The sequence below is a fragment of the Lepidochelys kempii genome, chromosome 10 (assembly GCF_965140285.1).
Source record: "Lepidochelys kempii isolate rLepKem1 chromosome 10, rLepKem1.hap1, whole genome shotgun sequence".
Taxonomy (NCBI): Eukaryota; Metazoa; Chordata; order Testudines; family Cheloniidae; genus Lepidochelys; species Lepidochelys kempii.
In genome coordinates this window covers 6,910,425-6,925,801 of record NC_136389.1, presented here as the reverse complement: position 1 = coordinate 6,925,801, position 15,377 = coordinate 6,910,425, and the positions used below count along the sequence as shown (strand labels likewise).

Below are 15,377 nucleotides of genomic sequence, written 5' to 3'. Positions count from 1 at the left end.
TATTTTTTGTTTTATTGCTATTCAAAATATTTTGTACTTTTGAAGTTTGGGTGTTTGCTCTTATATCTAGCTGTATTAGTATAAATATACATTTGGGATTAGTTCCTTGAATAATTGGCTTGGAGAATTTGTAGATAATATTTTGCTTCATTCTTGCTAGACAGCTTATAGGAATTCTGGATAATACCTCTGAATTTTTAATCAAATGCTTTTTGTGTACATTCCTTTTACTTAAGATGACGTTTATTGTGATGTGGCTTGCACACGTATAATTCTGGTTTCGTGAGAGATGAGTTTCATGAAAGTAAACCTAAAAGGGCTCACTTGACAGTTTTATGTAGGAGTAGTCATGAAAATAGGGGTAGTGGGGTCCAGTGCACCAGACTTGATGTTGGAAACTGGGGTTCTATTCTCAGTTCTGTCATTGACTTAATATGTGACACTGGGTTGGTCACTTAACCTTTGTGCCTCAGTTTCTACATATGTAAAACTGGGGTGATGGTGCTTAGCCATAGATGTAAAGCATTTGGTGATCTACAAATGATGATCAGTAAGAGCTTAGTACTGTGATGTGAAATGTATGTTGTTAAATAAATAAAATTGCTTGACTGGCAGGAGATTGACAGGGAGACTGACAAGCGGTGGAGAGGTATTCAAGTGTTTGTATTTGTAATTGGAAATTTATAATTGGAAGATTATTTTCAACACAATGTTCTTGCAAATAGTCTTATTTTGCAGTAACTGTTAAAGCTTCTCTACTTACCATCTGCAGCATTTCCATTTCTTGGAAAATTGCTGACACCTGTTTAAACCCTTAACTATGTAATTGTAGCTCAAATTCTGAGTTTTAAAATAACACCAGACTTGAACTCTAATTCCCAGCCACTGTGGAGATACTGACATTTACATGATTTTACTTCACACTAAAATAATTCTGAATCTACCGTTCTCAGTTCTTTATCTGATATTGCTAATATATGTTCCTATTAACATACAGTTAACAGCATGTGAACTTGATCACTTCTTCCAAAAAAGCTTTATTCCTTATTTGAGGATGTTTAAATTTTGTGATGTCGCCTTTGCTATTAGGTGGGTATCTGCCCAATATAAGACAATTTCATGCACTCTTTAATCAGTGCTTAGAAATTATACCACAGTGATAGACACCTTGGGAGTACTTATGAGCCAAATTGATGGGATTTTGAAATCATTGGCAGGATTCTTATTGTTTTTGGAAGTTAAATCAGACACTAAAATAGACAGTCTAGAATTTTTTTTATCCTCATGAAATCTCATAGTAATGCCTAGGATTCCCAGAGATTAAGATTTTTTCCTCCCTAGTTCGCTGGCTCCACAGCAGTGCTTGGGGAAGGCTTTGTCTAAACTAAGAAAGTGCACTGTGTTGGGAGAGAACATGTTAAACCCGACTTGGCGATGTTATCTTGTGCAGACGAGAAGTGTTTCAAAATGTTCGCTGGTCAGGGTTAATCTGAAGAGCCCCCCAGTTTCCAATGCGGGTAGAATGCACCGGGGAAGGTCACTTTTTACACTTGTGGCTATAGCATGTATAGCAAATCCCCAGTGGTTACAAACCCCATGCCTCTATTTCCCCGTCTTTAAATGGAGATAATACCAAGTTTTGTAAAGGTCTTGTAGATAGTCTGATGAAAAGTGCTCCAAGGTCTGGTCTAGATTAAAAAGTTAGGTTGACCCAGCTATGTCACTCGAGCGAGAAATATCCCCACCCCTGTATGACCTAGTTCAGCTGATGTAACTCCTGGTGTAGACAGTGCTACGTCAGAACAGTAGAACCTTGGAGTTATGAACACCTCAGGAATGGGGGTTCTTCGTAACTCTGAAATGTTCATAACTCTGAACAAAACATTTTGGGTTGTTCTTTCAGAAGTTTACAACTGAACATTGACTTAATACATCTTTGAAACTTTACTATGCAGAAGAAGAAATGAAACAAGCACAGAAACAGTTTCCTTACCTTATCAAATCTTTTTTTAAACTTAATCTTTTTAGTAGTTTATATTTAACAGAATACTGTATTTACTTTTTTCTTTTTTTGTCTCTGCTGCTGCCTGATTGTGTACTTCTGGTTCCAAATGAAGTGTATGGTTGACCAGTCAGTTCATAACTCTGGTGTTCGTAACTCTCAGGTTCTCCTGTAGAAGAATTTTTCCATCAGCCTAGCTGGATGAGGTGGATTACCTGTGCTGTCAGGAGAACCCCTCCCATCAGTGTGTAGATAGTGTCTACATGGAAGCACTACAGTGGCGCAGCTGCATCTGTGTTGCTATAGTGTTTCAAGTGTAGACAAGCCCTAAGTCACAAAGTATTTTCTCTCATTGGACCAATATTATGATTTGAAAATGGGAAAACTCTGATGCTTGATGCCTGTATGTATCATTACCTTTCTGAGCCAGCCAAATTACTTTTCTCTTGATTCTCAATTTTTAACTTATTTCTTACACAGACTTGTAGGGTGGTATTTTAGAGAGTTGTGTAAGTGGTATATTATATTCAATGTTGAGCTGAGAATTTGTGTGTTAAATACTATTTCAAAGGAAATGAATGGTGAGAATTTGAGTTGTCTCCATAATATGAAATGATACTTCACCTTTCTGAGAATGTTTTATAAAGGTTTTATTTCCGGACTCCCTGCAAGTATATTCAGCTGATCCGTAACAATCCACTATTTCAAATAATATCCTTTCCCCAAAGCTTTACTTTAGATATCTTTAGGGGCCGTTGTATAATTATGTTGTAAAGCTGGAGTAATCCTAGGGGATGTATTATTGTAGCAATATCCATGTGTTGATATTTGCAATGGCAGTTAGAATGAATATTTTTGCTGTTTTATTTCCTAGTAAAGTCATCTGCGAATTAAGCCCAGTAATGTAGTGTAAAACTAAAAAAAGGCAATCATGTTGACAATCCTGCCTTGATACCAAAGGTGATTTGCTGCCTTCTAGTTTTAAATCATCTATGATTGATAATTTTCAAATTTTGGGCAGTTGCTTAAAAATTGGTAAACTTTAAAATCTTATATATATGCTGAAGTGAGTTATGTGAAATCTTATATCAAAATTTTACTTCATTTCAAGTTAAATTAATACTCTTGATTTAGTGCTGGATTGAAAGCATTAGAAACCAAAGCTGCATCTCGATGCACAGTTACCTGTAGCACCCCACCCACCAATGTGCCTCATTCCTGACCCAGTGGGCCACCTCTAGGGGTGAGAAGAAAAGTTTTTAGTCCAGGAAATTGAAGTGATTGGAAGCTGTGTGTGAAAATCAGTTCAGTTTTTTATGGTAACCATGGATTTGGGTGCCCAATTTAGGTATATCGTAAAATTTCTGTGAGAAATGTACTGATCAGTTCAGTACGTAGCTTTCTTGCTGATAAGTGTTCCTAATACAAAACACAATTATGGGTCTCAGTGGTAATGGTGTTTGACATGGAAACCTATTCTCTAAGAATTTGACTGAAACCACCAACCGTTCCAATGTAGCAATGTTTTTAATGTTCACCTTAAACATGAGCCTAAATTAGACATCAGACTGCAGGAATCCTGCATTATTCTGGGATTGTACTGGTGTCAACCAGTCCTCAGCAGAATAAGAGTGCAACAATGTTGGTCTGTTTCAGTGTTGCACTCCAGCTGGGGCATGTGTTCAAGATTCTCAGCTGCTGCTGAAGGACTCAAGAAGTTGCACAGGTGTTTAGGGAGTCAGACCTTTCTTTTGTCTCAAACTAGCCCCCTTTCCCTTCCCTCCCACTCCCAGCAGCACCTGAGAATCACATTGTCTTCATCATCACAGCTTCCCAAGATTCTCCTTGTCAATCTGCTGTGGCTACTCAGGAAGCACACTAGGCTACAGCAGGAGGTATGAAGGCATGATCAGGTGTGTGTGGAGCGTTTTAAGAGACCTGAGAAAATTCATAGAAGTGGAGGGAAGAAATGGAGAAGAGAAGTCAATTGCTTGATTTTTGTGGAGAATGTTATATCTGTATTATATTTAGTTGGGCTGGTAGCCAAAAGGAACTCTGAAACAAAGCTTCTCTTTCTTTCCTTTCCCATCTTGCCCTATGAATGAAATAAACTTTATCTTGCTTTTAAAGGACACTGCTGTATTAGGCCCAAGACGAGGTGTACCCTGCTTCATTTTGATTGTATCCAGATATGCTTCCTGTATTTTCCCCTTGCCTATCTGCTGCCTCTTTCTGAGTATGTACTAGGCAGTGTGTGACAATGGACAAAAATCCTGCTCTCTGAAGCACTTGCAGGGCAGGATTCTTACATGTTTTAACACCCTGGCACAGCCTATGTGAACAGAGCAGACTAGATGGACAACATGATGTGCACATGGTGCCCTGGTTTCAAACAATCCTCTCGCCTTGAGGCAGTAAATGGGTTTCCTAAACGAGAATTTAGAATTCTGTTTTACAGTCCAATTTTTAATGAAGAGATAGTGACAGGCAAGATGGCCTAAAAAGAGCATTTCTAAAGTTTGCAAAATTTAGAGCTGTCTTAAAGTTGTTTAAAGAATTTTCCTAAGTAATCTTAGATGTGTGTTAAAGTCTTAAATCTGTATAGTTTTAACGTTGCCTATTAGTCATATGAAATTTTTTGATTTTCAGTTTTTGCTCTTCTAATTCAGCCTTTCTCTCTGACTCAATATAAAGAGAATGTCAATTGAATTAATTAATTGGACTTCTCACCAAAGGAAATTCAGAATACTCATGTTTGTAAGGTTTTTTCCTGTGTCCTATGCTACAGCATCACCAGGCCAAATTCATCCCTGGTGTTCTGTCAAAGTCAGAGCATATACAGTAGTGAGGAAAATGGACCAGCCTGCATAAGAACAACTCTAATTAGTCCAAGGGGGTGTGAAGAGCTCATTTATTTTCTTGGGCTGTGTGTCTCCATTGACATGTCATAGAATCGTAGGACTGGAAGGGACCTCGAGAGGTCATCTTGTCCACTCCTCTGCACTCATGGCAGGACTAGGTGTTATCTAGACCATCCCTGACAGGTGTTTGTCTAACCTGCTCTTAAAAATCTGCAATGATGGAGATCCCACAACCTCCCTGGGCAATTTATTCCAGTGCTTAACCACTCTGACAGTTAGGAATTTTTTCCTAATGTCCAGCCTAAACCACCCTTGCTTCAATTTAAGCCAATTGCTTCTTGTCCTATCCTCCAAGATTAAGAAGAATAATTTTTCTCTCTCCTCCTTGTAGCAGCCTTTTATGTACTTGAAAACTGTCATGTCCCCTCTCAGTCTTCTCTTCTCCAGCCCAACCAAACCCAATTTTTTCAGTCTTCCCTCATAGGTCATGTTTCTAGACCTTTAATCATTTTTGTTGCTTTTCTCTGGACTTTCTCCAGCTTGTCCACATCTTTCCTGAAATGTAGTGCCCAGAACTGTACACACTACTCCAATTGAGGCCGTATCAGCGTGGAGTAGAGCAGAAGAATTACTTCTCAAGTCTTGCTTACAACACTCGTGCTAATACATCCCAGAATAACGTTTCCTTTTTTTGCAACAGTGTTACGTTGTTGATTCATATTTAGCTTGTGATCCACTGTGACCCTCAGATCCTTTTCTGCAGTACTCCTTCCTAGGCAGTCATTTCCCATTTTGTATGTGTGCAACTGATCTTTCCAAAGTGGAGTACTTTGTACTTGTCCTTATTGAATTTTATCCTGTTTACTTCAGACCATTTCTCCAGTTTGTCCAGATCATTTTCAATTTTAATCCTATCATCCAAAGCACTTGCAACCTCTCTTACCTCGGTATCGTCTGGCAAACTTTATAAGTGTACTCTTTATGCCATTATCTAAATCATTGATGAAGATATTGAACAGAACTGGACCCAGAACTGATCCCTGTGGGACCTCACTCATTATGTCGTGTGTAGTCTGTTAGGCATCACTTTAAAAAAAAAAAAAAAGACAACTTGATTAATTATCCCTTATAAATTACTTCGTGTACCACAAGAACTCAAAACAAAGATGAATATTGTTACTGTAATCAAACTTTTCAATAACAATACATGCTTTAAACCCCTCTCTCAAGATATGGCTAAGGGAGGATTAAAGAACTGATATAAAAATCACTACTTAATTGAAACAAGTTGTAGGGATCTGTTCAATATTAGGTGATTTTCAAAATACAGTTTACCAGTTTCTCAGAATGGATCGGATAACAACTATTCATTTTTTTGCAAAGCAGAGAAGTGATGCTTTAAATCTGTATATTCATGTACTGTGTATCCAGGTAGGTGTATTTTTACCAAAAAAGATAGGATGTTATGTATTTCATGAGCTACAGTAACTGAAAAAAATCTGACGGGTGTGTACTGGTCTCAGGTTTGAGCTCTTCGGTGAATGAATGAATCTGTTTTTAGTGATCAAAAACGAAATTGAATCTGAATGAGAGAAATTTCAAGGTTAATCCATAAAGTCAGTTATTCTCCCATCAATCACTAAAAACTGGAATGAGACATTCCAAAGTTGATTATGAAGACACTGTGCAGTAAATCTGACTTCTTCTTTATTACTTTATTACATGCCATAATTCCCCTCCTGGCATCGAAATACTCTTTTATATCAATAGACTCATGGAATATAAATTAACTCGTAGAATGTACTATTTGTATGCTACATTTCACAGTTGGAGAGATTAGATATTGGTTCTTTGGAAGTATCACTTCCTCATTATTCTGTTTACCTTATTACTGTCTGATTAGACTAGCATACAGTATCTGTGTATGGTTATGGATGGATTGGTGTCCATTAGTAGGATGGTGCACAGGTGGTGGTATACAATTTTTAGTCTTGCATTAGTTCACTTCTCCTTTCTTTACATGATAGTTTCTGTGATCTACACATAATAGCAATGCCTATCACAGAAGATACCATTGACTTTACAATCAAGCTGGACCATTAAGTGAGTGCCTGGGGCAGTGGGGTGGAGACTCTTTTGCCCATAGCATATAAAATGGCTTGGTATAGATATGCTTTCCAAAAATTGTAGACTAAGTATCTGGGTGAAAATGCTAAACCTATTTTTATTCTATGGCTGATTTTCTACTAGTATCAGCAGTGTTATTGTTTACATCAATGTCAGTCTGTTTACTCTGATATATTAATGGAAACCTTTGGGGTTCTCCAGCTGGCTTTTAGGTATAGCCAAAATATAATAAATGATGAGTAAATACGTATGAAAGACATCATAGCTGGTAATAAAGACAGATGGTAGAACAGAATCCCGCTTTAGTGATTAACTGAAGTTGGAAATTATTTCTTTATACTGTAGATAAACTTGGTGAGAAAGCAGGACAATCACATTTATCACTGTAACAGCAAATATCCCACACAGTTGTTTCCCTGAAGCCTAGAGATGCCTGAATCTGAAAATGCTCAAAGCAGTAACAAAGCAGAGCTTAACAGGTCAGAATTGATCTATTCAGTTCCATCTTACATAAACATCTGAGTTAATGGTCATGTGCTTTGGTATAAGAGATTCTTTGTGTGGCAGAGATACTGTTACTAAGGCAATAACCTTTATACTGGATCCTTGCAACTAAAACTTATTATGCAGTAACCAGCCGATATACAGGGACAGTTCTGATAATGCAGGAATTTAAAAGTGGAGTTGCTGGACAAAAAAGTCAATACTAAATAACACTGGTGCATTTTATTTTAATTCTTTCATGAAGAATTTATTGATGGCCACATCAGTGCAAATGCAGTTTTATAAGGACCTCACATGGTTTAATTAAAGATGTTACATTTTCATCAGTGTTTAATAGGAAGCACAGCTGAGAATTTCAGTTAGACAAAATAACTTTGAATGGGAACTCCAGAATGCAATTTTAATTTAAAATTAATAAAAACAAATATGCTGAATTACTGAAACTTCTAAAAGATGTTTAGGCCATTTTATGTGGCTTGCTCTTGTTAAGAACTGTGTTCAGTTCCTGGCACTGCTGAATACTGGTCACTATTGGGAACAGTGAGGTATAAGGCAAGATTATCATTCTTTAGCACGCTTTTTTCGGAGATAGGAGGAAATGGTGGGAGGGGGAGAGTTGAGTGAATTTCTTCCACTCATTCTTGAAGCTTTTAGTGTGGAAATAGTTGGGATATTGCAATTTGTATGTCCCTACAATCTGGAATTACTACAAACACAAGCTATAAGAAGCCCTTTCCAAGGGGAGATGGGGAGAATAATAAAGGAGTTAACGTAATGAGCCCCACCACATAATTTTGAAGCCATGCTAGCAACAGCTCCCTACCAGATATTCTATAGCACAGATTAAGAACACTGGTAGAGGGGGAAAAATCATTGTGCACAATATTCAAGGAAGCCAATCTAGGTTCTCACGGACAGCAGTCTTTGTTAGTATACTTTCATCTGCAATGTAGAAAGGGTTTAATAGTCTATGTAGTGTGGAGAATCATAAAAAATTATTTGTATTTTTCTTGTCACTTTCCTGTACTAGTAATCTGCCTGCATTCGTTCCTTTGGATCCCAGATCCATGTTGATGCCCCAGTCACTGCTGCTGTTTAACACCTATATTCCACCTTCGGAGGCAGTTGTGAGAAGACAAAACATGATCTATGTGGGGCTATGAAATCAGCCCTACTCAGCATATTTTTGTCCTTTACCTCCAGCCTAGACAGAATTGTCTTCCGTCTGTCATGATACACGAAGGAAATAAAAGCCTGGATGAGGAACAGCTGGTTTAAAATGATCACAGGATAGGCTGGACTGGTGCTAGCTGGAAGAGAAGCATTTTGAGGACTACCCATGGGCATATGGTGCTGTCCAAGTTCAAGATAGTGTGACGCCTAAGGCTTGCTGGGCTCTGTACTGATGTTGGTTATCAAGAGTGGCTTTCCATATTTGGGTAGCAAGAACACTCCATTTCCCCCGTGCCCCACATATCCATCTACTCCAGGCTGGACTATTGTAATTCACTCTACCTGTGATTGTACTGGAAGTTTACAAGGAAACTGCAGCTTCTGCATTACATTTAAAAAAAAAATTCTTAAGAGAACACACTACACTAATGCTACTCACAGGTTTCCCTGCTTGTTGCCAAAGCCACTGGTAGGATACTGGTACCGGTCTGCAAAGCCCTTAACAGGGTAGGCCCATGCTATCTCAGACTGCTGCTTTTGTCAGGATCTTCTGTGGCAGCTGCTATTGTTTGGCATGCTATATTTAAATGAGCCCAAGTATAAACTTGAGCGAGGCAGAGGTTGCAGTGCAGGACTCGCTTCTTTACCAAAGCCCCCCCAGAAACCCAAAAGAGAGCACAGGCAGCACATCAAAAGGCAGAAGCTGAGAGCTAAAGAAAAAAGCAAGAATGACGTTGTGATTAAGAATGAAGCTGGTTATTTACTTAGTATCTTTTTTTGCTTCCCCTTTGCCATTCATTCACTTGGCAACATTTTTGGAGCCTTTTATATTTTCAGAGCACTTCAGATCTTTTGACTTTTCTATCTAGAGCCTTGGTTTTCAACCTGTGGCCCATGGGCCTCTGGGGATCCGCAGGCTATGCCTAAGATGCACCTCCATTCAAAACCTTTTAGGCATCCGCAAATGAAAAAAGGTTGAAAATCCGTGATCTCAAGGAATTACGTTCTTCTCTCCAAAAATGGAGATGTAAGTATGCAACTCCATGAAATTCAGCTGAGTGTATATATATAACTGTGGGTTGAAATGTGTAAATGAAGTGTGGAGATCTCGATTAGTGATTGGCATGCTAAGATTTGTAGAAGACTGGAGGTTCTTCCCATGTGTTAGATTCTTTTGGCCTTGTTTTTTGGGAGTAAAGGGTACTTTTGAAGCAGTCAAAACTTGGATATATGGAGAAGAGGTCTGAGAAAGTAAGATTGGCAGAGGTTGCAGTGGTTAAATAATGTAGATATCATTAGAATTCAAAGTAGTGGGCCTGGCTGACTGGTTTGGAAGTCGAAGGATCAGTACAGTGTCAGAGTATATAGTTCAGGTCTTAAATTCATCCATAACTCCTTTAGAATTGGAATGCAGTGGAAATGGCATGCTGAGTCGGAGAGTAGGGAGGAAAGGGAACTGCCTCATGTTGCTCTGGAGCTAACTTTCCGCAGCATAGACTTCCTCTAGCGTGACTTTCCAGCCAGAGAGAAGGGTTGCTGAAAAGGCAAAATTCATACCAGTTGAGGAAATGTTATTGGCTAGAATCAGATGGAGGGGTAATACACTTATAAAAGGTGATTAAAAATTGGGTTTAAAAAGGCCATTTAGCAATTTAACTTTTAAACACGAAGCTGTGCTATTTAGAAGAAACATCCATTTTTCCTACTCCCTGGGTAATCTAGCTTTCAGTGTAAATGAATTTTTACCTTTTTTTAATAAAATGTTAGTGGATATTTCAAATGTTAAACAGCATGAGTCACGCCTTGGTAAAACAATGTTTGTGTACACAGAAAAATCTGTGACAGAGCACAAAAACTAGTTAATAGTTGTTCAGTGAACATAGTGGAGTTCTAAACCTAATCGGAGTGTCTTGTTGCTATTGTAATACAAATTTCAGAGTAGCAGCTGTGTTAGTCTGTATTCGCAAAAAGAAAAGGAGTACTTGTGGCACCTTAGAGACTAACGAATTTATTTGAGCATAAGCTTTCGTGAGCTACAGCTCACTTCATCGGATGCATAAAGTGGAAAATACAGTGAGGAGATTTATATACACACAGACCATGAAAAAATAGGTGTTTATCATACACATAGTAGGGAGAGTGATCACTTAAGATGAGCTATGTGCTGGAAATGGCCCACCTTGATTATTACTTCAAGAGGTTTTCTCTCCCCCCACCCCACTCTCCTGCTAGTAATAGCTCATCTTAAGTGATCACTCTCCTTACAATGTGTATGATAAACACCCATTTTTTCATGGTCTGCATGTATATAAATCTCCTCACTGTATTTTTCGCTGAAGGCATCCGATGAAGTGAGCTGTAGCTCACAAAAGCTTATGTTCAAATAAATTGTTCTAAGGTGCCACAAGTACTCCTTTTGTTTTTGTAATACAAATGTTACAGTTGTAAAAAGGCAGCTTTGACACACAAAGAAGCATTTTTTTTAGCATGTAGTCTTTCATCTTTGATTGCTTTTCATTGCTGTATAATGACATGATAGCATAGGTTTGCAACTAATTCTCAGCAGATAAATTCTTGACCTTTAGAAGACTTCTGTAGTAGTTATAATACAAATATCTATACCTGCTATCGTTTTCTTTAAACAAGGCTGTTTATGAAATATTGCATCCTACCTTTAAGATATTTCTTAATACTAAACTTTTAATCTTTTTAATTAAATCTTTTTTAATTAACTAATCTGTTTGAATGAAATGTTTTTGCAGAGAATAATACTATTTTATAAACTGTATGTGTGAATAGATTACTTATGTATCCAAACTGAGATGGGGCATTAGTTTATAAAAATGTGGGTGGTATCCCTTTTCACCTACGTACTGGCTAGCTCTCAGCAAAGTATCTTACTGTGCTGGAATGTTGGTGCATGTTACAGGTACTTAAAACATCTCTTGAATGATTAACCACATAGTTTATGAAACCAGTGATCCCATCTCTAAAGCTCTGATTTGCTGTGGCATTATTTTATCTAGCAGCCATTGTGGTCAGATACTCAGTATTTCTTGGTATTATAATCCGTGTTAATAAATTAATCCCTTGTTTTCCAAGCACAGTTTTCCTCTAGGCTCTCAAACTCTTCCAGAAATCTCTCTTTATAACTTCTGTCGTCTTGTTTGTTGACATCATGGAAGTGAGTCTGATCTTTCAAGGAGCTGAGCATGTTCTGTTCTCATTTGATGTCAATGGGAGTGGTGAGTCCTTGGTGCCTCTCAGGATAAGGCCCAGTATTTGTAATTCTTGGCTTGCAAGAGCAGCTGTATAGAAGTGAAACACAGTGTAAAGAGTGAATTTAATCAGGCATGTTAAGAGGTTCATAAAGCTTCATATATACGCTCTTATGTTCAATATGTTTCTCTTCCTTCAACAGCTACATCCCCTCGAGTTTCTTCAGAGCTAGAGCAAGCACGACCTCAGACAAGTGGAGAGGAAGAGCTCCAACTGCAGCTTGCATTAGCAATGAGCAGAGAAGTTGCGGAGCAGGTCAGTTTCCTGTGTATTACAATCATTCTCTGTCTGTGCTCTGACTGCAAAGGGGAACACCATCTTCCATGAACGCAATTTGGTTTCACTCCTGGTGGGGAGCTGTGTGAAGCAACAGCCATTTTGGACTAGGGCAGCTGTGGCTTCAGACCCATTGAGAATAAGACATGGCACCCATTTTGAAATGAGCCATCTTCTGTGGAAGAACGTTATTGTTCAGTCCCTCCTGAACTTTCAGTTATGAAAAATTATTGCAAAAAAAGATAAATCCTTAAAAAAACAGTATACAAAATTTCAATGAGTTGTAACTATGAACTACTAAGATTGAAGAGCGTGTTATTCTGTTAAGATCATTTGGGACCAAAAAAAAATAAAAAATGATCTGACCTGGAATGCTCATTTTCCTAAATCACTCATTTTTAATTAATTTTAACTCAAGCTAGTCTTGTGATTTGATTTTTTTTTGGTAACTTCACAGAAAATTCATTCTGTATTCACAGTAAATGCTGTAATATTGGGGAGATATTATACTCTTAATACATAACAAAGGAGTTGCATCTCAGCTATACATTCAAAACTCACCCTTAATTATGGAATCATGCCAGGCACTTCCATAATGATCTTCAACCTTTTTACAACAAGCATCAGTTTAGAATTGTACATTAAATACGAAAGTCCTTATGTCTGCAAAGGGATACCATAAGGAAGAGGATTTTTTTCTCATTTAGCAGTAAAGCTGGAAATAATGAACTTAATCTAAAAGAAAATATATAACTATTGGGGAATAAGATCAAATTCAGAAAGTGGTGATGGAATCGAAATCATTTGAAATAAAGTCACAGTTTGGCATAAACATATTAGAGATGGCCTAGAGATTTTAGAATCCCACAAAAAGGTGCAGAGTTCACTAGAAGAACTACTCTTGGTTCCTTGTAGACCTAAAAGTTCTATCAAATGTTGAGAGGTTTCAGAGTAACAGCCGTGTTAGTCTGTATTCGCAAAAAGAAAAGGAGTACTTGTGGCACCTTAGTCTCTAAGGTGCCACAAGTACTCCTTTTCTTTTTGCAAATGTTGAGAGACACTGACAAAAGCCAGGAAATCTGAAGTTAAAGCAGATGCCTCAATCTTAAATGTTTTAAAGAGGAACTGGTTTATAATATTTTGAAGATGGAATATCTGCTTTCTTTACATTCCCTCGTCTTTGTTAGTTCATTTAAGTCGTCTTTGTTTTACTCATTCTGCGAAAGTTATAAAGAAAACAAACTTTAAAGATTTAAAGAAACAACAAAGATTTCAAGTGGACGTGTATATAGGTTTAATGATCTCGTCTTTAATATTAGTGAACTAGGGTCAGGTTGTTTTGGCCTGTGCATAAGTGGGGAGTTATGCCCAAAGAACCCTCATCACATCACGTGCAAGGGACAATCTGTCCTTTGTAACCCACTGCACACCTCTCTGGTGCAAATGCTCCAAAGGGGGCTGGCAAGAGTTGAGACCGTAGCAGGCCTTCTCCCTGCACTGGCCTGCCAAGTGGGCTAGGTTCATGGAGGGAGCAAACTACACCATTTTAAAGGAACAGTCTAGCCCAACAGTCAGTATCAACAGTGTTGATTTCCTTTGCAGGAGGAGCGCCTCCGACGCGGAGATGATCTGAGATTACAGATGGCTCTGGAGGAGAGTCGCAGAGACACAATTAAAATTCCCAAAAAGAAGGAGGTAGTGCCTTCAATTAAGAAATTCCTGGTTATGCTGCAAAATGATGAAATACAATCAAATATAGCTTAATCTGGGCCCGTATATGCTTTGGGATTTTGTTGTGGTAGATAAGATTCATCCATGCAGGTTAAAGACCGTGCAGCTGATCAAGGGTGTGTAACAGAACAAAATATTGCTTTGTGACACGATGGGCATGTTACCTCAGGGTAATGTAGTCCTCTTTATTAAAGCTTAAAAAATGTTTCTTCCAACAGCATACAACTTTGTTGGATCTCATGGATGCACTGCCCTCATCAGCACCAGCCCCTCAGAAAACCGAAACCTGGGGACCCACAGCTGGAGCAAACCAAACAGACCCCTGGGGAGGATCTGCAGCTACAGCTCCCACCTCTGACCCATGGCAATCATTTGGTAAGAATAAACACTGCCAGAAGTAGTGCTGAAAAACCCTTTTTGGTGCTGACTCTGTCCAAGATTTTCTATATGTGGGCGGACTGACATACTCTATAACGTAAGTATTTTGATCTAATGTGGTTAATTTTTCAGATAGCTTAGTTCATCAAAAGAAAACTATAATGGAAATTTTAATCCATTTAGTTTGATTTTTTGCCACTGTAGTTAGGTTTCATACCCCAAAGGGAAGGAAGTGGTAACTGATTTTCCGTTTTTCCCTTGGCAGCAGAAACTGTCTCTCTCATGCTGGAGATACTCATACTCTGACTTGTAGTTGTGCTCAGCATCATAGATTCAGAAACTATATTAGACAGTGACAGGCATCTAAGTCAGGTTGCTATAATTAGCAGTCCACAAGCAGTGAATTACAATGTGTTATTACTGTTCTTAATGAAAAAGTGTGTTTATACTGACATAGAGTCAATAGTAAATCAGTTAAATTGTCTAAGTAAGTTATTTTTTTATCAACAAAACTATACTGGGTGAAATCTAACTTTAAATCTATTTTAATTTTAATCCTTTATGAAACACTGAAGATTTCTTGACTTGAGCGCTAAATCCAAATGCATATGTATTTGATGTGGAAGATCCGAAGCTGCTCATGTTAGAGGGCTGCATATTTAATTTTCTGGGTGTCTTCCCTATTCTTTTTGCTGCCTCTGTAGTGTGCCTCCCAGCAAAATCCTTTTGGATTTGCCAGGCCTGTTTGGTAATCCGCTTTCAAGGCCCAGAGACACACAGGCTGTCCAAAGAGGAGTTGTTTTATATGAGAGCGTCCACAGCTCTTACAATGAGTCTTCAAACAGATTCATCTTTGGGGACAGATCCAGACAGCATGGGCAGAGAGAAGCGTTTCCTTTCCCTGAAGTGCCCGATAGTTTAGTTCTGCCTCCTCAGCTGCAGGCAGTTGTTTCCAGGATCCCCTTCTATAGAATGTTGTGGGGGAAAATTAATTAAAACAAATGACCCTTAAAAATTACTAGTTAAAATTCTGACGCATATCATCT

At 38.2% G+C, this 15,377-nt stretch overlaps 1 protein-coding gene across 7 annotated transcripts in view; it reads left to right on the top strand.

Annotated features, from left to right (window-relative positions):
* EPN2 (epsin 2) overlaps positions 1-15,377 on the top strand; it is a 69,895-nt gene that overhangs the window by 35,756 nt on the left and 18,762 nt on the right. For 5 of the 7 annotated variants that reach the window (XM_073361783.2, XM_073361785.2, XM_073361780.2 and 2 more), the window contains exons 3-5: positions 12,089-12,201; positions 13,825-13,917; positions 14,172-14,328. In XM_073361783.2, coding sequence (XP_073217884.1) covers positions 12,089-12,201; positions 13,825-13,917; positions 14,172-14,328 — 363 coding nt within the window. Of the gene's footprint in view, positions 1-9,538; positions 9,695-12,088; positions 12,202-13,824; positions 13,918-14,171; positions 14,329-15,377 lie in introns of those variants that run through there. The other 2 variants (XM_073361787.2, XM_073361786.2) reach the window with 2 other exon arrangements.